This window comes from Amaranthus tricolor, chromosome 8 (genome assembly GCF_026212465.1).
Source record: "Amaranthus tricolor cultivar Red isolate AtriRed21 chromosome 8, ASM2621246v1, whole genome shotgun sequence".
Lineage (NCBI taxonomy): Eukaryota > Viridiplantae > Streptophyta > Magnoliopsida > Caryophyllales > Amaranthaceae > Amaranthus > Amaranthus tricolor.
Window position 1 is genome coordinate 28,205,573 of NC_080054.1, and position 22,109 is coordinate 28,227,681.

At 31.4% G+C, this 22,109-nt stretch overlaps 4 protein-coding genes across 4 annotated transcripts; 3 read left to right on the forward strand and 1 right to left on the reverse strand.

Annotated features, from left to right (window-relative positions):
* Window positions 1-4,760: 4,760 nt before the first annotated feature.
* On the forward strand, window positions 4,761-5,270 carry LOC130821760 (uncharacterized mitochondrial protein AtMg00810-like). The gene is made up of 3 exons (XM_057687542.1): window positions 4,761-4,976; window positions 5,055-5,098; window positions 5,147-5,270. The coding sequence occupies exons 1-3, from the start codon at window positions 4,761-4,763 to the stop codon at window positions 5,268-5,270; spliced, it is 384 nt and encodes a 127-aa protein (XP_057543525.1).
* A 4,318-nt stretch (window positions 5,271-9,588) lies between these two features.
* On the forward strand, window positions 9,589-12,291 carry LOC130820992 (myb family transcription factor PHL8-like). Its single transcript, XM_057686578.1, has 5 exons — window positions 9,589-10,607; window positions 10,689-10,765; window positions 10,948-11,102; window positions 11,343-11,412; window positions 11,506-12,291. Exons 1-5 carry the CDS (start codon window positions 10,472-10,474, stop codon window positions 12,022-12,024), a joined length of 957 nt encoding a protein of 318 aa, XP_057542561.1. The 5' UTR covers window positions 9,589-10,471; the 3' UTR covers window positions 12,025-12,291.
* Window positions 12,292-13,040: 749 nt separating this feature from the next.
* Window positions 13,041-16,016, forward strand: LOC130820991 (protein HOTHEAD-like). The gene is made up of 3 exons (XM_057686577.1): window positions 13,041-13,314; window positions 13,675-14,328; window positions 14,912-16,016. Exons 1-3 carry the CDS (start codon window positions 13,206-13,208, stop codon window positions 15,763-15,765), a joined length of 1,617 nt encoding a protein of 538 aa, XP_057542560.1. The 5' UTR covers window positions 13,041-13,205; the 3' UTR covers window positions 15,766-16,016.
* Window positions 16,017-16,765: 749 nt separating this feature from the next.
* On the reverse strand, window positions 16,766-17,904 carry LOC130820798 (E3 ubiquitin-protein ligase MPSR1-like). The gene has a single exon (XM_057686312.1). The coding sequence runs from the start codon at window positions 17,730-17,732 to the stop codon at window positions 17,010-17,012; it is 723 nt and encodes a 240-aa protein (XP_057542295.1). The 5' UTR covers window positions 17,733-17,904; the 3' UTR covers window positions 16,766-17,009.
* Between the last annotated feature and the right edge of the window lie 4,205 nt (window positions 17,905-22,109).

A 22,109-nucleotide genomic window follows, 5' to 3' on the forward strand; every position in this document is an offset into this window, starting at 1 on the left:
ATAATCCAATTATGATCTATTCAATGTGCTGTTACACACATATAAGGTTCTAAATGTGGGAGAGCAGACCAAATATCAATTGTTATGCTAACCCTACCATTAAAAGATTTAAACATTTCTACTAATTCATAGCGCTTTAATTCATATAATTTTATTGTACGCCATTTAAGAGTGTTCCTAGGAATTACTTTATATTGTAGTTGCAAAGTTTTTCTAGTGTAATAGTCACATGCCTTACCTTCACCATGGTTAAATGGCAATTCATCACAAATTACATATTTTGAAAATTCATCAATCATATCATTACGATTATATTTAAAAGCCATACCTCCGCCAGGAATGTTCCACTATCGGCTTTCACTTGTGGTCCAGCTGTCACTTGCTGCATGAGTTTCTTTTGTGATTCCATGCTTCTTTGCCAAATGTTTGTTAAAAGATCCCATACCACCACCTAACACGTATTCACAAAACACAATAAATGAATTTTTAATACATTCTTGATTTACAAAAAATAAATATCTTGTATGTATAAAAACTTAAAAGTATTTACCTTTGCTGAAATTGTATGAAACTAAGGGCTTTACCCCTTGACTTTCACAAATGTGACAAGTGTATAAGAAAACATCCGGATTGTCGGTTGCTTCTTTTGTAAAATACGACCACACATGTGAAACAATTCTACCACTAGGAGGTGATATTGCCAGAAAAGGTTGTCTTACTGGTTCATCTTCATCTAAATTTAAATATAAAGACATACTCAAATACCACAATATATAAATAAATAATAATTTAAAATTTAATCAATTTGAAGAATAAAATTATAAAACTAACCCATACTTTAGAAATTGACTCGTTTACAACAAGCTTGTCTTTGTTGTTGTTGTTGTAGTTGTTCTTCATGTGATCTCGTTGATGACTGTCGAGATCTATGTATCCCAATAGGGGTCGTTGGTTCCTCAACTTGTTGTTGTTCTTCTTCAATTTGTATTTCTCTTTTCACTTCTTCTGCATAATCGTGTAATTCTTGGTCATACTCTTCTGGATAATTTGGTTCAAAATTATAATTACTAACTGAAGGTGTTGTTGACAATCGACGGAGTTGAAGTGACCTTTCTTTTGGAGCTAGAACCTCCCAATGATTTTGCCACTTTAATAACTTTTTTGGAGGCTTTTTTCAAAACAGAAGGCATGATAATATTGAAATAATAATGGAATTAAGAAATAAATAAATAATTAAAAAACTAATTATATAATTAAGAAATAATTAAAAGACTAATTATGTAATTAAGAAATAATTAAAAGACTAATAATGTAATTAAGAGAATAATTGCGTAATTATGTAATTAAGAGAATAATTACGTAATTAAGTAATCAAGTAGAAAAAGTAGGAGAAAGATGAATTGCGAATGAAAATGATTGAATGTGTGGAGTATTTATACAAAAAATCCCCAACGGCTAGTTTTTGATCGGTTCCAAAGAATCGCTGTGCCGGGTGAACCGCCCAGTTCCGGTTCCAAGGAACCGTTGGGCTGGGGGAACCGGTTCGGTACGGTTCCTTGGAACCGGTGGTCTGGGTAAACCGGCCCGCAGTTCTTTGGTCAATTTTTTTCCAGCGGTATCACGGTTCCGACAATTTTTTTCCGGCAGTTTCACGGTTCCGCGGTTCGGTTCCGGGTAACCCGCTCTATGGCCATCACTAGCTATGAATATGTCCATGTATCCTATCTAACATCTGCCGCCCTGTTGAAATTACTCGTGATATGAGAAATGAAACTAGACCCAAGCGGTATGCCACCATAATAAAGAAAAGGGGTGTGGTTCGTGCAAGCTTGAAGATTATAAACCCAACAAAGTGAATAAACTATTGCTACTTGCTAGTTTGATAAATTAATTTTTCCGTCAATGTCTTAATCTCAAGTGTTCATCACATTTTATCATTTATTATCTAGAATTGAAAATTTGAAATTGCTTCACTTGGGTGATTGATATTTCATAATGTGTAGAAGATTATTCCACGACTATTCTTTTCTCATGTATTTTGAATCAATCAGATGGTAGGCTTCTCACCTTGAGTAATTAACTAGAGAGAGCGGGGGCTGTGAGATAGGAGTTATGTTAATTATTCGTTTATTTCATGATTAATGAGTTTTACATAGTACAGAAATATAATTAGGACCACGATTGCAGTTATATCCACGATGACACGGCAATAAGGGTGATGGATATCAGGCAATCTCATCCTTTGGATAACGCTGAATCGCGAATCTGGTAGATTCAAAACCTATGACAACTTGTCTGATATGATACGATACGATGTAACCATGTCTGTTTACTGTATTAAGCATTACTTCTGATTTGTATGGCGGATGATCCTTTTGTCATATGACTTATGATTGTGAGTATGTTCAAGATGCATCCCCCTGTTGCAAATAATGGAAGAATACAACATGCTCGTTATTGTGGTGAGTAGTAACTTAAGGTAGAAAAGGAGCATTGAAGTATAAATGATAAACGTTTACTAGATTAGAACTTGATTTGATATTTTCAAGCAGTATGCATTCTAATCCTAGTGTTGTCGTTTGTCGCTTGAGGAGTGTAACTGTAAGTAGTAGCTAGTAGGTGGAAGAGTCTAGTGTTTACATACCTTTCTTTTAATCTTTGGAAAAATTGTTTAAAATTATTCAACCTTTTATTTATTCGCCATGAATAATATCACTTTTAAATTATTTTCTAATAATCCAATCTTTTATATGTTTTTTCTCCCATCATACCCAATGACCTAAATCATCATAACCTCACCCTCTAAACCACCGCACCCCATCTTTCTCCTCACCCATGAAGTATGTTGGGAGCAAATACATATTAAAGACGAGATTATTAAAAAATATGAATGAGTGAAAGGTTGGATAATTTTGAACAATTTTGAACATAATTATTCTTTGTTGACTTCCAATTGCAGCATGTTGTCAGGATTTATGCTTTACCTTTCCTTGTAAATTATTGATTTCCATGGTAAGTTTTTCATAAGAATTCATAGCAAATATTTAGAGCTATGACCTTCTGTGTTGGGGAATACTTAGAAGGTTGCGTAAGCTTAGCATAAAATATCAGCCGCATCACTGCACTGTAACTATATTTAATGATTTTGTACTACAAACAAATTATAGGTCGTGATAACCCCAAAACTATATGGACATGATTTCCTGAGTGTTGCCATCAAGACAATTGCATCTAAGATTTTGCACTATACACAAGTCTTAAAGCACAGCAATTCAGTTTTTTTTGCCCCCCTCCCCTCTTCACAGGATTGATGTGCTTTAGAACATTATTACCTTAAATGATTTTCGTTTTGGAATGGAAGGAAAAAAGATATACAACCTAGATTGATTTGTGTATGATTGGATACGAGATACATTATGTATAAAAAATATGTACGATTGAGTACGAGTTACATTACGTATAAAAAAAATATTTCAAACAAAATTAAATTAAATTGATTTTTTTTGCTTTTAAAATTGTTTTTAAGTGGAATATTTTAAGCTTTCTAGGTTTCATATCGATTTTTTCCTTTATTTTTCTTTAATTTGTAAACAAAGGTCAAAATACCTTTTTAAAAGGTCTTCTTTAATGGGACGAGATTCGTGTTTCGTAATGATTGGGGGCATATTTTTCCTTCAATTTTCTTTAATTTCTCAAGTTTTTAGGTTTCACCTTAATTTTTTCCTCGTTCTATGTTTCTATGCTATAGAAAAACTATGTCAAATTTGATGAAACTAATCTTCTAAGCTAAATTTTTATGTCCTAGTGCTCCTTCTGTTTATTAAAATTTTTTTTTATTAAACTTGTGCCTTGTAGACTGTAATCCTAAAGTGTCAAGGAATTAGCTTAGTACAGAATCAATACTACTCAATGCTCTTCCATATGGGGTGGATTGTAATTGCAGAGATATGACTCTGTTAAATCCTGTATTCATATGTGATTATTTTATATTTTTATGTGTGACATGAGAAGAAATGTCTATGTAACATCAACTTAATGTGTCAATGTTGTGAGTGAATATTGTTTTAGGGCACAAAATACGAAGTCTAAAAGTAAAATATTAAATTAAACTTGCATTGTTTAGGTTATAAAGAAAGACAAGCGAAAATTAGCATAGCAAGAAAAGAAGCTAGATGGTAGAGTGTCAAAAACTTACCAAAAGTAGACATTATTTTGTTAAAGTAGACATTGTTTTAGGGTACAAAAACTAACTAGTGAGGTTCAGTATAATGAGAAATTAGGTACTTGGGTGATGAGTGATTGAGTATATATTCTAACCTATAATAAAAATATAACAAAATTAATAGAAGAATTCCAAATAAAAAGTGTAGTAAAATAAAAAAAAACGAAAATATTACATAATTTCAGAATTGTAAAGGGGTAAAAAATGCGTTTTGTGTCGCATTAAGGGATATATTATCGTTTCAACCGATATTTAGGCGATATGATAATCGCATCACTCTCATCACATCATCAGCGTTTTGCTACCGCGATCGCGACCGTTACTACATTTTTATACTATGATCTTAAGGTATGGAAAAATAGCAGAATTCTTGCTACAAAGTGGTTACTCAGTTGCACCAGCTGATTCAAGTTTGTTTGTAAAAGCTCGAGATGAAAAGTTGGCGATAGTTCTTGTTTATATTGATGATCTCATCATTACTAGAGATAATGAATAGGAGATCCAACAGACAAAAGCAAAACTCTCAGTTCGATTTCAGATGAAAGAGCTTAGAGAATTGAAGCATTTTCTTGGTCTAGAATTGGAGCGAACCAATGATGGGATATTTCTCTGCCAACAGAAATATGCCCAAGATCTTTTGGATAAATATGGAATGCTTGACTGCATGCCTATCTCAACTCCAATGGAGGTTAATGCAAAACTACGTTCGGCAATAGGCAAGGAGTTAGAAGACGTGACAATGTATAGACAATTGGTAGAAAGTCTAATCTATCTCACGCTAACCCGACCAGATATTACCTATGTAGTTAGTGTAATTAGTCGGTTCATGTAGAAACCGAAGAAACCTCACCTGGAAGCTATTAAGCGAATATTGAGGTATGTCAAAGAATGTATTGATTATGGTATCCTTTAACGTAATAATAGAAAATTTAAAGTTGTTGGATATTATGATGCTGATTATGCTGGAGATCTTAATACACGTCGATCAACTACTGGTTATGTGTACAACTTGGGTTCTGGAGCAGTTTTATGGTGTAGTAAGAGATAACCAACAGTGTCATTGTCAAGTATGGAAGTAGAGTACCGAGCATCAGCGATGGCAACACAAGAATGTGTATGGCTCACCCAGCTACTAAAGATTTGCATCAGCCTATTGATTATGGTGTCAAGTTAAGTTGCGATAATCAGTCAACTATACGACTAGCTGAAAATCCAGTGTTTCATGCTAGGACTAAGCATGTGGAGGTACATTATCACTTTGTTCGAGAAAAGGTTCTACGAGGTGAAATCCAACTTGAGCAAGTGAAGACAGATGACCAAGTTGCTGACATTTTCACAAAAGGTCTTGGAGGACCAAAGTTTGAGAAGTTTCGTAAACAACTTGGTATGACCTCAAGGTTTACTCACTATTAGTTGCATATTAGGATTTGTTTGATAGTACATAAACGACCTATCAGGATAATTATTCTCTTGTTGAAATTGTGATGATTTAATCACTATTAGTTGGCTATACTTTTTGGAACGTTGCATATTCTCCACCAATCTGATTATAACTTCAGATATAGAACAAATACAGCAACTCAATTGTATTTGAATTTTGAGGTCATAACCTTATATCATATTGAAAAACAAGACGAAATGGTATATCAGCCCAGTCATTGATTTTTCTATATCTGTAATGTCTTTATTAGATAGGGGCAAAAGATCGCATGCTAGGCCACTTTGAGAGATAGTGTCGATTAATTTCTAGTTGTACGTCAAAAAGAAAAACTAAAAAATTACATAAGCAAAGGTTGTTAGAGGGATTTTTTCCTAATATTTGTTATTTTCCGGTTGTTTATTTTTTATCATCATAGGTCAATTGAAAATAACTTCTTATTTATATCAAAGGTAAAATTGCATACAACAAATAACTCCGCTTAGGTAGAAGTGACTTTAACGATATTAGGAAAGTATTCTACACTATTCACTATTCTGTGCACCCACCCTTCCACTAAAAAATTTTCAAGAAATGAAAATTTGATAGACTATTTGTTAAAATATTTCCCTCGATTCCCTTCAATTTACTACATTACACAAATTAAAGTAAAAACTTTTTAGTCGTAGTGTAATAAATTTAAAGGGGTAGAAGGAGTAGTTGACCTCTAGATACTAACGACGCACGTGGAATGTTAAACATCTATCTCATTTGACTATGCTAATTTACTAATTCAGTAATAATCAGTTACCGCACTTTGTTTGAGAACACTTTTGAATAAAAATAATTTGTAAGTTGTCATGTAAACTTTAAGCTAATTACTTATTCTTTTCTTCTTCTCTAGTCAGCCAGTAGTTATCGTAATCAAGAAGTAATTTAAAGTTAAAAGTTGAAGTTGAAGTTGAAGTTGAAGAGTGACGTACTGCTTGCATTATTTTAGATATTTTTTGTTTCTTACATTTTGTGTAATATTTTTGCATTAGTTTGCAATAGCTAGTAAAAATGAATGTGCTTTGAAGAAATGATGGTGACTTAGGGTTCTTTTTTATGTGTCCTCTTTTTGATTCGAGATACCATTTTCTTTTTCATTTGATGTCCATGCTTTTATGTCCCTACAGAATAATTATTGGTGAGGAAGGAAGCACTTTTACCCCTTAGCTTACACCTTATGAAGCCTTTGGAAGTTTTTATTCACAGGACTTCTCCTACAAACCTAAATTTAACAGGGTTCTTTTGGCATCATCCCAATTCCCAGAATCTACTTTACTTATTATGGAATATATTAAAGCAATTAAAGAGTGCTAAGTACAGCATCACCATCTTTCTTTTCTAAGCTTGCTTTCAACAATTTGAACCCCAATTTCACTTAGATTGTGATGCTAGTTTAAGAAGTAACTAAAGCTTTATCAACCATCTTTCTATTTTTAGCTTTGTTTTCTACAATTTGAGTACGTCACTCAAAGGTCTAGACTCTTCATTTTACCTTAAGTACTAATCCTCAACACTAGGACATGGGTGTGACTCTTGGACACTTAATTATGGACGAAAATGGCGTATTTTTTCATAATTTAGTCAAATACTTGAACACACACCCATGTTGGGTATGAGTTCTCGAGTCCATGTAACAAAGAATTTTGAGCCACAATTTCTGATACATTGTGATGCTTAAAAACTGAGAGGACTGGGGAGGATTTAACAAGAATTTAGACCCTATTGGGTGAGCAATAACACTTAATTTCATTGCCTCAATACTATTAACTATTAAGTGTCTTTCATCTAGGCAGAGTTTAAAGGTTCCATTGTACACTTTGTAAAAACATAGAGTTTGTTTGTTATTGACCTTTGATAGCAAACATCATAATTGCTTCAACATAAAAAAAATAGAAAGAAAAAATTGCACATTATTTAGTGAGTCATCTTACTATAACTCATTATAATTCGCAATTGCATAGGAGAAGACTCAATCCGAAGACCTTTTGGAACGCAGGGGACACTGAAATACATAGTGCAATATAGCGCCCAATATCACCTTAGTGTAAAGGTTTTTAATTTCACCGCAAGCAGAATATAGGTCAAGACAACCGCTAACCTGTCCATTTCACTACCATTACCGTAATCGAAACTAAAGTTTCACTATGATGAGACAAATGATCATGCTCTGGTGTGTAGACTTCTATTATTTATCTTCTATATTGCTCTAAAGCCTACTAGTATGTCATAGTGGTGTGGACCAACCCCAACCAGTTAGGATCCCCAGGCTAAAGAGAGTCCTATGCTTTCAGCAAACAAAAGTAATGTCCTCAAGTTTGTGCTCTTAATTTTTCCCTTTAGTAGTTGAAGCTCTTTTGTCATCTATTGCTACCTGTTACCCATTTTTATTTCTTTTTGCATCCCGGAAATTATTTAACAATGCTCTAGAACATGTAATTCTATGACATTCTGATAACAGCACTTAAAAAATTAATCATTGAATTCCCAGCTATCACACACTTGAACGAAACCCAAGGATTTAAAAGTAGTTCATCCTTGATCAAGTTGGCTTTTTGTATATGTGTTTGCCATATTGCAATGCGGACTTAACTTTTCCCCTTTTCCTTTTTGATTAATACTTATCATCAGTTATATCTTGTTTAGGATACGGATTACATGCTTAATATAGTATTCACATTCACACTATATTGCCGTCTACTGTCCCTCACGTTGAGAACGTTTTTGGTTTAGTCTTCTCATTGTTAGAAAATAATTTACGCCGAGTAATTATTTTCTAACCACAGTAAGTGCAATGTCAAAAACTCTTATTTACTTTAGAACTTTCTAACCACATTAAGTGGCTTTCAAGCAACCCAGTTAATAGGTCTACACTCCAAACCAAACTTTGGGTTAATTATTCTCATGCTTTATAAAAAAAATTGTAAAGATAAAAAAATATAATGGATATTGAGTTTGCTATCTCTGTTACTGCAAATGAGGTCAAGAAATTTAATATGTAATTGTGTATTGAGTTTGCAACTCTTACTGTGAAAGAACAGTTGCAGATGGAATTAAAGAATATTGAAAAAGAAGGTAGGGCATATTTAGCTTTTCTGGCCAAACAAATCATTGTTGAGACCCAAACAAACTTGGAGTTAAAGCATAGAACCTCTGAGTTAAATGTACCTTACATTTTACAATTATTATTCAGTTTAGTTAAGCTCAATCATCGTGAATGAGTGGCTAAAAGTGTGAATGCAACACACTCCTTTTAATGTGACCAAATATTTCACTTGACATGTGGACTGGTTTCAAATCGTGACATTTGGTCACGTTGACTTTATACCACGTCATCCATCCTCATGTTGAAGGTAATGGTTGATGCCTTAGAATATGCTATATGCTCCTGACTCTTATGTAATTCTTTAAAAAAGGAGATGTCATTACCATATCAGAATGTAATGCTCATAGCTCTGATATTCTGATTCTCTTGTGAATGAAAATGGATAATTTTGCACATATGCGTTTGATCTATGTTCTATTCCCAGTAAAGATAAGTGGATGGAGGAGAGTAAAGTCCTAGGAATTCATATTATTCAGTTGAATTGAACTAGCACTATTTGATGACATAGATGGCTTGAGTGTATTCCCATAATCTATAATTAGATTCTTTGATTCCTCTAACCTTACAAGGCACAATGAGATTCTGACAATTCCCACCACATGAAAGAAAACAAGGGGAAAGAAGTAAAAAAAATTAGAGGTCTAAACTCTAAATCCCTTTCAATCAACTTGTGGGAAGAAAAGAATAAGAAAATATCCATTAAAGCAAAATTCCTATCAATAATATTTTGTAATTCTATTTTTGCACCATTATTTATCTTGGTGGGGTCTTAGTTTTATAAACCTCACCTAGAAGAATCTAAGACTGGCCTTGGACGACTTAAGGCTTCATCACCTTGGACGATTGAAGAATCTAAGACTATTCCTGAAGGAGAGCGCCCCAAAGCGCTTGTAGCGCCTTATTCAAGCTTCAGATTGCCTTGGAGTGCCTATTGGTTTTAGTCTTAGAATTAGTCCATTTGATGCGGGTATCCACCCTATATGTTTTCTCTTCTTTTCTTACGTCTCTTTTAGGTTTTATTTGGTGGAGTTTTAAATTTATTTTTTCAATGGGTTTTGAGGCGCCTAAAACACAAAGGCTAGCGCCCTCGCTTGGTGCCTAGATCTTAGGTTTTGAGGACCCTTAACGCCTCACACCTTTTAAAACTAAGGGTGGGGTTACAATTACATAATTCCCATGGGAATAAGAAAGGAATAGATAAGAAAGAGAGGTAGAGGAAGATAAAAACAAAGGCTACGCTTTTGTTCTCTTTTAAATTTTTTATCCTTTTGAGAGACTCCATGTTAAAATGTGTTGCTTTCTCTAATTTTGCTGCCTCTAAGAGATTCTCTCAACTTCTCTTTGAAGTCAAAGAAGATGGGTAAGAACTTAAAAAAAAAAAAAAGAAATTTTGATATAATTTTTATTTGGAAGTGAGAGAAAGGAAAAGAGCATCTTCAGCTCATGGGCATATATTCCTTATAGCCCCACTTAAAATGTTTCCAGATATGGTGTGAGAACATAGGACAAGGCCAACCAACTTATTAATATTATATTAAAGAATCTACATTTTCTTCATATTTTTGAAGCATTAAAGCTGGAAGAATCAGTCAGAGTTTGCTATTCTACATTTATCACGAAGTATATATGTATATGTCTTGGGTTCTTGCTATCTCTTAATACTCCTGAAAACTTAAAGATGGATCATCTTCAAAATATGATATCTCAAGACATGAACTTAGTTTTATCTACTGATGCCAAACCCAGGCTTAAATGGACTCCTGAACTTCATCAACAATTCGTCGATGCAGTCAATCAGCTTGGAGGGCCGGAGAGTTAGTATCCTTCCTCTGTTTTGGATAATCGATATTTGTATCTCTATTTGTTAGTAACTGATATGTATATTTATCAAGCAGGGGCAACACCAAAGGGTCTAATGAGAGTGATGGGAATTCCAGGACTCACTCTGTATCACCTCAAGAGTCATTTACAGGTATCTGATCGCCTGTTTCTTCTACTATACTCTCGCCATCCTTTTGAATTTGTTACACTACATTAAAAAAGCTCACACTTCGATTTATGGAATCTAATAAATTAAACGAGACAGAGTATATCCATTAACTTTTACAAACGGGCAAAGTATTGAGACATACATTCTGTTTTACATCATTGCAGAAATACAGGCTTGGAATAAATCAACAGCACTTAGAAACCTGCAGTGAATCTAAATCAGATGCTGCAGATTACAAAGAAAACCCCAGCATAAATATGCTTAAACTTTTCAGTGAGGAAAAGGAAATAAATGATCCTACTCAAAATCAGGTTGATGAGTAAGTGTTAGTAATGTTTACCCATTTTCTGTTTCAAATGGCAGAGAAAAATTGGCAAATGTATTTAATATATGTGCATTTTTTATATCAAAACCTTCTACAACCTGTTCTATCTTTATATACTTGAATATATTAAATATATTAAATTTTCATTGTCATTTAATATTTGAGGCCTCTACGTTTCTGTTGCCCAGAACCTAAATTGCATTTTTACTGAATCCTTTTGTGTTCTTTTTATAGAAATATCCGAATATCGCAAGCTATAGAAATACAAATGGAGGTACAGAAAAAACTCCATGAACAAATTGAGGTATGAACAAGAACATTTGTATATCTTTCATTTCTTATTCGGATAAATATTCAATATTATTGTCAGAAACAACACAATCATGTAACCTTTTAGGTACAAAGGCACTTACAGCTACGAATCGAAGCACAAGGAAAGTATTTACAGAAGGTTTTGAAGAAAGCACATGAGACTATTTCTAATTACAACTGTTCAGAAACTGGATTAGAACATGCCAAAGCTGAACTGTCTCAATTAGTCTCAATGGTTAATAGTTCATCATTCTCTAGTCTAACAGATGCAACTGATTTATCCTGTACAATGAGATATACAGGATGTTCTAATGAAAGCTCCTTGACTTCATCTGAGAGCTCGGGTAGAGGAGACGAGGAATTCGAAAAGGGTAGCCATGAAAATTGTATGTTTATTCTACCATTGCTAGATGATTCAAGAACAGAAGAATTGGGTTCAAGAAAGAGGAGCAGAAACACAGTTTATGAGAACAATAGGGTAGAACAAACAGGTTGCAAGAAATCAAAGTTTGGATTTTTGGAGACAATTGATCTGAATAGTCAATGTGGGAATGACTTAGATTTAGGCTCAAGACAACCAATAGACTTGAACTCAAAGGAATAGAAATATTCCAATTACATCTTTATTAGGTGCTTTTGGGTGCGCCATTAAATTAGATTGACCTACTTATTTTGAATAATGTGATAATTTAAGCCAAAAATAGTGGGTTTTGAGGAGATGATGTTTGTTTATACATAAAAAAAAATATATGATTGTTTGTATATTTTTGGACTTTCTGGCAACTTTGTTTTAGGGTGTATACTGAAAAAGAGGCATTTATATAATGTATTAGGATTAATTATATGCTTAATCCGAGAAACTTCTAAATAGCATGAGTGTGCGTAGTTTCAGATACTTGATTGGCTACGAAAAATATCCCATATCGGCCGTTGATCTCTTTTTTTTCTCCTAAAATCTTATTTATATATTCATTTTCTCTCCTTTAACTCATCCTTGTTTATTTATTTTATTAAAATTTATTAGATCAATTGAAATCTACTATAATAAATTAAAAGGATTCAAGAATAATTTGATAAAATATAACAATTTATTAAATATTTAAAATATTTAAAGGATTATCATAACTTTTTATGAGACAGTCTTATCGTGAGATGTGTCTTATACATGATTTAAATAGCCTAATAATACAAATTACTAATATATGAACTTTTTGTTTTTGAGGTCGTCTTATCTAAACATAATCTCTTAAATAATAACTTTGATGATTATTACTCAAATGAAAACCAAAATACACCATTTTAATACATACATATAAGATATAACATAATCCAAAATTAGCTCAACTAGTGTCACCCACTAGTCAAAAATTAGACTTTTGTATGATTGTTGAAGAGCCAATTAACAACCATTTATTTAGAATTTATGATAATAACTAAATGGTAATTGGTAGGTAAGAGCAACTTTTTACTTGACATTATCAACAAATAGCCATTTTATAGAATGTAATCAATTACACATGACGGTTAAGGAAGAGCATACCATAATGGCTCTTCCAAGCAACATTATGACATACCCAACAAAAATTAGTTCCTGTTATAATTGCTCTAAACATGCGCATAGTTTCCCTCAGCCACCATAAAATCACATTGGAACACTTCTTTTTGCCTCAATGTATCCCCATAACAAGGATTTCTAGCATATTATCATTGTACTTGGATCAATTTTAACTTTTTAACTATACCCATTTTCAATTTTTCGCATCCTCTTAAAATCATCCAGAAAAAATGAGACTACAACAAGTAACTAGACTTTGGCTTCTTATGCATTGTGCTCTACTTTCATTCATCTACGTGTCCCATTCATCTCCAACTACCTCTCCGTTATGTAATAAAGGTATATTTATTTATCGAATTACATGTATTGTTTTGAATTTGGGTTTATTTTGAAAATAGTTGTTGGCTTAAGTTGTTGACCAACTTAAAATATTTAACCGTATAAGTCTATTGATTAATTAGACATCTATTATGAAGATTGTTAATTGTTGGTTGTTAATTATTGACTGTTTTATAGAAGAAAAAGTGTCAAAAAACTAAACTTCAAAAAAAATTTTCCTAACCCACCCTTAGTTGTCACTTCATTGTGACTCTCAACTTAACATAACTAATTTGTGATCACAAAACATTTGATTACAATAATAATATGTAGTGAATGGAATTTTCCATTTGTATCAACACATTTTGGTTATCCTAGCAGGACTTAAATCAGAACTTCCTTACATGACTTCAAATATCAAAGAAGTAGAAGGCAAATCATTTGATTACATAATAATCGGAGGCGGAGCATGCGGCTGCCCGTTAGCTGCCACACTCTCGGAAAAATTCTCGGTGCTCATAATCGAACGAGGTAGCTCACCATACGGTGACCCAACGATCTTCGAACGAACCAAATTCGGGTTTCCCTTAGTGGAAACAAACAAGCACACTTCAGTTGCACAAGAATTCATTTCCTTAGATGGAGTTGTAAATTATAGAGGAAGAGTTTTAGGTGGATCAACAGCTATAAATAGTGGGTTTTATAGTAGAGCAAGTAAAGAGTTTATTAAGAAAATGGGTTGGGATGAAAAGATGGTAAAACAAGCTTATGAATGGATAGAAACAAGGGTTGTTTTTCAACCAGAGTTTTTAAGTCCATGGCAATCTGTTGTATTAGATGGGCTTTTAGAATCAGGTATATTGCCCTTTAATGGGTATACATTGGAACATGTTGAAGGTACTAAGTTAAGTGGTACTATTTTTGATGTGTTTGGGAAAAGACATACAGCTGCTGATCTTCTTGCTGTGGGTAATACTAAGAATATTGTCGTTCTTTTGAATGCAACTGTAAGCAAGGTGTTCTTCCATCATGAGGGTGAGTTTTTTCATTTGCATTTTTGGAATTTTGGTTCATTGTTTTTGCTTCTTGATTGAGAACTTTTTATTTCTACACCTTTTGAGAAACTTGTGCCAACAAAAGTAGCACTTTGATGAATCGGTGTTACTTTCGGTAGAAAACTCAAACGCATTTGAGTATTGGAAAAATAACGCACATGTGATACCATTACCGAAATACATATAAGCTTGTTGGACTACTCCTCTTATAACCAATTGGTTTTAGGATGGAACCTTATTAGGTTTGTGTGCAGTCAACTATTCTCTTATGGGGGTCTTGTGTACGAACCTAATAACAAATATATCATGGTATCCGATCAACTAGAAACAATGTGCGGGTTTAAAAAGAATGATATTTCCGCCCACTTAGAAAAATGGGCTCACATGTGAGGGAAAGTGTTGAAAAATAACCCACTTGTGATCCTACTTCGTGAATTGCGTGTAATCAACTATCCTCTTATGTGGGTCTTATTGTGTACAAGCCCAATAACAAATTAATCGATGAGAGTATATGCAACTGATCTCATAAACTCTTACTTATTTTTCTTTAATAAAAAATGCAGGGGATGAATTAAGAGCTAAAGGAGTAAAGTTCATCCAAAGTGAAGACAACACCAAAAAATCCTACAAAGTATACCTTAAAAAGGCTGAAAAAAATTCAACATCATCAAGTGAAGTAATACTCTCAGCGGGAGCACTAAGTAGCCCACAAATCCTAATGCTAAGTGGAATTGGACCTTCAAAACACCTCAAAAACATGAACATTTCTGTACTTAAAAACATAGAAAGTGTAGGACAAAAAATGCAAGACAATCCTGCTATTTCCCTTTTAGTAGATTCCAAGCCTAAATCAAGAATTCCTGATACACCCCAAGTAACGGGCATAACTGATCAGTTTAAGGTCATAATGGAGTCGATTATTGTACCTATTAGCAAGAATTTAACAAGGGTTTCTATTGCAGGAAAGCTTGCATTTCCTAAATCAAGAGGTAAACTTGAATTAAAGAACAAAGATCCTAGGGATAACCCATTGGTTAAATTCAATTATCTTTCGAACGAACAAGATATGGAGTTATGTGTTAAGGTACATCAGTTTGTCGAGCATGTATCAATGTCGGCTTCAGTGAGTATGTTCTTAAGGAACGAGCGAAATAGGTTCGAAAAAATGGGGAAAGAAGAGAGTAAAGAGTATTGTAAGAAGAATGTGAGTACATTTTACCATTATCATGGTGGGTGTATCATTGGGGAAGTTGTTGATGAGGAGTATAGAGTTTATGGAGTTAAGGGGTTAAGGGTTATGGATGGGTCTACTTTGGTGGAATCTCCTGGGACTAATCCTATGGCTACACTTATGATGTTAGGGAGGTATCAAGGTTTGAAAATTGTGGAGGAAAGAACTAATATGTCTTCAAGATAATCAAAGAACTAGATTGTCTTGAACATAATCAAGATTGTTTCTGGTCGTATAATATAATTCGACAGCTAATTCGGCTTTTTGAGTTTGCTATTTATTCAGATGGGTCAAAAATCTTCTTATAATTCTATGGACCTATGGTTAAGTGTGAATTTGAGTGATTTTTTTTATGTTTGTGAAAATCGTTTTAGAAAAGAAGTGTATCATAATCTATTTTGTTCAATAATTTTATTAATAGTAATGCCTATTGTGGATTTGTTATTGGCAAAAATAAGTGTATATAATTAGTTTTGCTTGAGCAAGTGGTTGATAATTTGGGTTAAAAAATAAATGATCAAACAAACGAAAAGAGAGAATTAATTGTATTGATAAAATTAAAAAAGAGTTAAAACATACTTCATGAGTAAAAGAAAGTGATTGTACATCATCCAAACATAAAGAAAATACAAAATGAGTAAAACGGACTAAAATAACACTTAGGGTATGCTTTGATTAGGTGTTAATATTTAAGAGGAAAATAAAGTTAAACTAATGAAATGAAAGCAAATAGAAATACATCTGAAGTAGTTGAAATAGTAGTAAACAAGGTAAAATAAGTATGAAATAAAAATAATGAAGGAAAAAGAAGAAAATTTTTCCTATTATGAAAGGTAATACATTCCTCCACCCCTTAGGATAAATATCTACCCCGAGCTCTTTTTATTTTTCATTACTTTACAACTATTTTTCAACATCTATGACAATTAAATTTCACTAATTTCTCATTTATCAATTTTATTTTCTTACTTTGAGATTTTTATCCCCTTAAATATTTACACCTAATCCAAGCATTACCTAATTCAAGCATGTCCTTAATACAAAATAAACGGAATAAAACAAATACTAGTATAAGTTTGAAAACAATGCTAAAACAAATAAATCAACTCAAAACCATCTACCTAAATTTATACAAATAAAAACTATAAATAAATAAATAATAATAAGTTCATAATTCCATTACAAATGCACAAATGTATCACTCAAAACCGCCAATTCATTGATAATTTTATTTATAAAAATAAAATTAGCTCAAATTTAATATTTTATTTTAAATTTTCTATTTACAAAATAAAATTCCATAATTGAAATCTAAATGAATCACATGTTCCTAAATCATGTCTAAACATAAACCCTACTATAATTAACAAAAAAAAAATCAATTTTCACAAAAAATGTCAAAAAATTTCTTCAATTACCCCCCAATTGCACTACTCTGAACTTTCCCTCTGATTCTGATTACTTTGATTTTGATCATTACCAGAATCACCGCCATTATCTCTATCCTCTGTTCTCCTACTACGCCCAAATGCAAAACTAACCCAAATTTCCCTTTGTATTCTTCTTCTGCTTCCTTCTCTTTCCTCCTCATTTTTCTTCCCACTATCTTCTTCTTCAATCGGCATCTTAAACCTGCAAACTGGACACGATCCATGCAAACCCAACCATTTTTCAATACACCCACTATGAAATCTGTGTTTACATGGCATTTCTTTCACAAACCCACCAATTTCACTTTCTTCCAAACAAATCACACATTCCCCTTCTTCCCCATCTCTGATTTCGACACTTGGCAATGCCTCAATCGCTGATTTTGAAGCAGGTGGAGGTCCATCTTTGATACCTACACTGCGAAACATGGAATCTAACCCTTCTCCTTCAATTACCACCATTCCTTGTGTCAGTGGATTTATTAGTACAATCCTATCTCCGAGAGTTTCTTCTTCATCTTGGTTTGAATGATTTTCTGAATTATGATCTGGGTTCGGCGAGTTTGAGTCCGAATTTGAATGGGTTGAAGTCGGGTTCATGGTTGTAAACCCTAAAAGAAGAGGGATGAACATGGATAAATCTCTGTTTTGGGAACTGATTAGTCTTTCTAAAAATGATCGCATCTCTGCTGGTGTTGGTTCTGATGATTCTGAAGACGCCATTTTTTGATTTGAAGAAAAAAAAGGTATGATCAATGGAAAAAAGAGCAGAGGAAAGAGAATTGAAGGTGATAATTTGAAATTTTATGAGATCGAAAGAGAATAGTAAGAAGGGGAATTTATATGAATATGGTGGAGGTTAAAGGTAACGTTCACTGGAAGCTAGTAGAAGGATCTGGAATTTTAACGGATGTTTCAATATTTCAACGATTGATTTTCATCTTTTTAAATGTTTATGTTTATCAAAACATGGTGGAGTTTGAAAAGGACAATTGACTGCTGACTCACGATCGTCTGATTAGTCGGTTCAGTTGGGTGTCTAATGCCACATGTAAATATCTGGGGTTTTATTAACTAAACTAGATTATTCTTGAAACAAGGATTAGATACTTCTGAATTTAATACTACTATAATTATAAATAGTTTAAAATTTTAATTATAAATAGTTTAAATTTTAAAAAATGTTAAACGTATTAGAATGGATTTCTTATAAAATAATTAAAACAAGGAGTATGATTATTTTTATTGTAACAGATTCGAAATTTTCCTTTAATCATCCGATTAATTTTTTTTTTTCAAGAAATTCTTAATTTATAATCCCTAAACTCCAATTTAATTTAGTCATCATATATAATTTTATTCCTAGAGATGTAATTCTTATATCCAATTTTATATTCCCTTAAAATTTCAATACGTGTCCGAGTTCTTTAAATTATTTCCAACTCGAAATTTTACATTTCTGAAATATTCTTTTTGAGCCCAAAAGTTTTAATTACTAATTTATATACTTCGAAAATTTTTAAATTATTTAATTAACTTACGGTTTACTGAAGTTTTACGTTTTAGATGCTTAATTCCTAATTAATTCCGTTAATAATTGTTTTAACGACTTTAACACTTTCCCTTAAACTATTTTAAAACTAGTATAATTATAACACTAAATTTAATTACACTTTTAAGCTTGTTTTTACACCTAAACTAATCCTAACTACCTAAAATAATTAGTCAAAACCTACCTATATTTTTTTTGTTACTTATATACTTACATAAGCAAAGTAAGTTTGAAAAGAAATCAAACTTCATCCTTACCATCATATTGGATGGTTATGGGTAAGATATGGAGCCATGATTTTTTATTTTATCCAAATATTATAAGATCTTGTCCCATAAATATCTTTTTTATATACTAGCTATTTTCCTAACATTCAACTTTGCAAACTTAAAACAAAACTAACCTAAAATATATTATTCTAGTTATGTAATATTAAGGAATTAAGTCATCTATTTTTCTTCCATTTGCTCCTAATTTCACTTCATTATATCATATACTAATTTCCTAAAATTAATTAGTTGAAGAAAATCAAGAAGAAGAAGTATAGTTGGGTAAAATTTTGAATACTTGAAAATCATCATTTTAGGATTTTGGGCTTGGAGCATTGGAGCTTGGAGGATCACACTATCCATTTTTCTAATTAGTATTTAGTATTAATCCTTGGTGGTAGTATAGTATAATTTCTTACCCTACTTTTTATATGAAAATTTTAAATTGTAAAATAATATGTAAAGTATGAAATATATGGGGCATGATTAATTAGAAAAATTGGTTGATGAATTTATGATTATGTTTATACTAAGTATGTTATGTTAAAAGTATTGTTAGTATGTTTAATAAATTTTGAACATGTTAGAAAGTTGGGTGGATTATTATGCTCTAACTAAAATTAAGTTTCACTTATGTATAAATTTGTGTTAGTATGTTTATGGGTTATGTATTATATTAGGAATGTTATAATAATTAAGTATGTTTATGCTAGAATTTATTTTTAATATGTTTATGTTAGTTTTAAGTAATTTTAATATGTTGTGAGTAGTTTTTTATGAACATGTTATATTAACCAGGATTATATTTAAAAAGTTGTTATTAGAATTTAATTGATATTTATGTTATTGAATTTTCAAGTTATTGTGTTGAAGTTTTTATTTTTTTTAGTGATTATGTTAATTATTTAAACTTAGGATATACTACAATAAAATAAATTAAGTTGTTTATAAGTGGAAAATACTCCAAAAGTAACCTAGGCCATTTGTCCATATTATTTTATATATAATAAAAAATAAAAAAATAATTAAATAATATAAGTTACTAAGTATCCATTATAACATTAAAATATATTTGTGACTAACTTTTTATAAGCAATTAAAGTGTTTCCTTGAATATATGAGAAATTATAATAAAGATAACTTTTATGATATTAAAAAGTCTTACAAAATAATTTTTTAGTTTACTATTTGAGCAAAAATTTATGTACAAAGATGTAAAAGTATTTTTAGAAATTTGTCTCTTAAATTATGAGTGAAATATTGATTTTTATGAAAATGTAAAAAAAAAAAATTTACCCGTTTTATATCAAAAACATTGATTTTCGTGAAAATTATAAAGTTTTCTTAAAATAATGATTTTTGTGAAGTTTTAAAGTTTTACTTGCTTTACAACTAAAAATATTGAATTTTCGTAAAATTACAAAGTTTATTTGAAATATTGATTTTTGTGAAAAATTTGTAAGTGTCACTCTATTTTTATAACTAGAGATATTAATTATTGAGAAGTTCCAAATTTTATGATTATTTGCCAAAATATCTATCTTTTTGTAAACTTAATAAAGTTACTTGTTTCCCTATAACTTGAAACGTTGACTTTTGTGAAATTGTTGGATTTGAAAAACTTATCTTGAGATTACAATTTAATTTGGAGTTATAATAAAATAATTAATTATCCGAAAAGAATAAGTTGTATTGATTCTAAATTAGGTAATATTGATTTTAGAGTTTATTTCAAGAAAAATAAAATTTATCAGCTACTAGTAGAAAATATTAAAGTGGAGACTATTAATAAAATAAGTAAAACTTTGGGTGATAAATGAGGAAACTATTGAATATAGAGTGATAAATAAAATACAATGAGTAAAGATTAATTTATGAACTACGAGGGCCTAAAGATAAAATTTAAGTCTATAGTAGTAACTATATTAAATAAAAGAAGTTATCACCTCAATTGAATAAAGTCAAAGTTAGCATGTAATAATGAAATGTAAAATCCCGGCACCCGTGTTAGCCGGCACGTATAAATGCGGTGTTAGACAGGGGGTTAGCTACCTATCCTGTAGAAGCTCGAGCATAAACATTGGCGGGGTGACGACCCCCACCACAGTTAGATATAGGGCTTTGGCCCTAATCTAGCCAGACCCTTACTTATATCAGGTGTCATATTGTTGCACTTGCTTGTTGATCAGTGATAAACTTGATTAGTGTTGATGCAATGATGCATGGTACGATTATGAGTATTAATCAAATGAACTTACTTAAGTATTAAGATTACCAATAGTATAAGCGGCAGTAACGTACTTTTGTCAGGATCGAGAATGGTATCTTAATGACTTAAAAGAATAGAACAGAAAAAAAATGGTAAAAGTATACGGTGGTGTCAATTAATTATAAGTTCGTACTTAAATTATTATTTCACAAATGTAGCGTATAATTTCCGTATTTTGAGCTGGATAGGAAGTTATGTTCGGCGTTAAGCGCTGACCGATTCAATCGGCTGTCATCCGTATCATGGATGGCAGCATTTTGCAGGATTTAGTTCAGGTTCTGATCCATGCCGTATCAATTACTATTTATCGAGAACTTAACTGCTTTTTGTATTTTTATTGATGACTTGATGATGATGTATTTTTTTCATTTTGAGAAAACAATATTTCTTATCAGATGTAATATTTTACTTTTTTTTTAAACAGTTTTAGTTTTTACGATTTAAAGTTTATTAACAGTTCGACATTTTGAGACTTCCGCAATATTTTTGTGTTAAACATTAATTATTATATGTTAATTATGTTTCAAGATTGCCGCTTCTATTACATTAATTGTTTTAAATTTAAAAATATGTTAAACTTATTTTAATTTTAATTATAAATATGAGATTTAGATATATCAAAAAAAAAGTATGATTATTGGATTTATTTCTAAATAGTTTATAATTCAAAAAAATGTGAAGCTTATTAGACCAGATTTTTTGTTTACTTTGTTGTACTTCTAAATTTAATACTACTATAATATTTTTGTAATACTTCTATGAGATTTGCTATATTTTTATTCTTTGATAATACTTATGCTTTTTTAATTTTCATCTATATATTTAATTTATTTTTTTAATCATATATTTAGTTTATTTTTTTGAAGATTTCTCATAAAATTTAATTTTTTTTCTCTTTGTTCTTATTGTTCCTCCAAGTTACCTAAACTTTAAGTATTTTAAAGTTTATAACGATGTGTATAATTTAGTTAGGTGATTGTTGTTATTTTTTCATCTATACATTTAAAATT

Bases quoted from the DNA above. Each gene is read 5' to 3' on its own strand.
- LOC130820992 (XM_057686578.1), top strand. From the start codon at position 10,472: ATGGATCATCTTCAAAATATGATATCTCAAGACATGAACTTAGTTTTA. The intron at 10,608-10,688 runs GTTAGTATCCTT...TTTATCAAGCAG, and splicing joins TCAGCTTGGAGGGCCGGAGA to GGGCAACACCAAAGGGTCTA. The intron at 11,413-11,505 runs GTATGAACAAGA...GTAACCTTTTAG, and splicing joins AACTCCATGAACAAATTGAG to GTACAAAGGCACTTACAGCT.
- LOC130820798 (XM_057686312.1), bottom strand. From the start codon at position 17,732: ATGGCGTCTTCAGAATCATCAGAACCAACACCAGCAGAGATGCGATCA.
- LOC130821760 (XM_057687542.1), top strand. From the start codon at position 4,761: ATGAAAGAGCTTAGAGAATTGAAGCATTTTCTTGGTCTAGAATTGGAG. The intron at 4,977-5,054 runs GTAGAAAGTCTA...CGGTTCATGTAG, and splicing joins TGACAATGTATAGACAATTG to AAACCGAAGAAACCTCACCT. The intron at 5,099-5,146 runs GTATGTCAAAGA...ACGTAATAATAG, and splicing joins GCTATTAAGCGAATATTGAG to AAAATTTAAAGTTGTTGGAT.
- LOC130820991 (XM_057686577.1), top strand. From the start codon at position 13,206: ATGAGACTACAACAAGTAACTAGACTTTGGCTTCTTATGCATTGTGCT. The intron at 13,315-13,674 runs GTATATTTATTT...TTATCCTAGCAG, and splicing joins CTCTCCGTTATGTAATAAAG to GACTTAAATCAGAACTTCCT. The intron at 14,329-14,911 runs GTGAGTTTTTTC...TAAAAAATGCAG, and splicing joins GGTGTTCTTCCATCATGAGG to GGGATGAATTAAGAGCTAAA.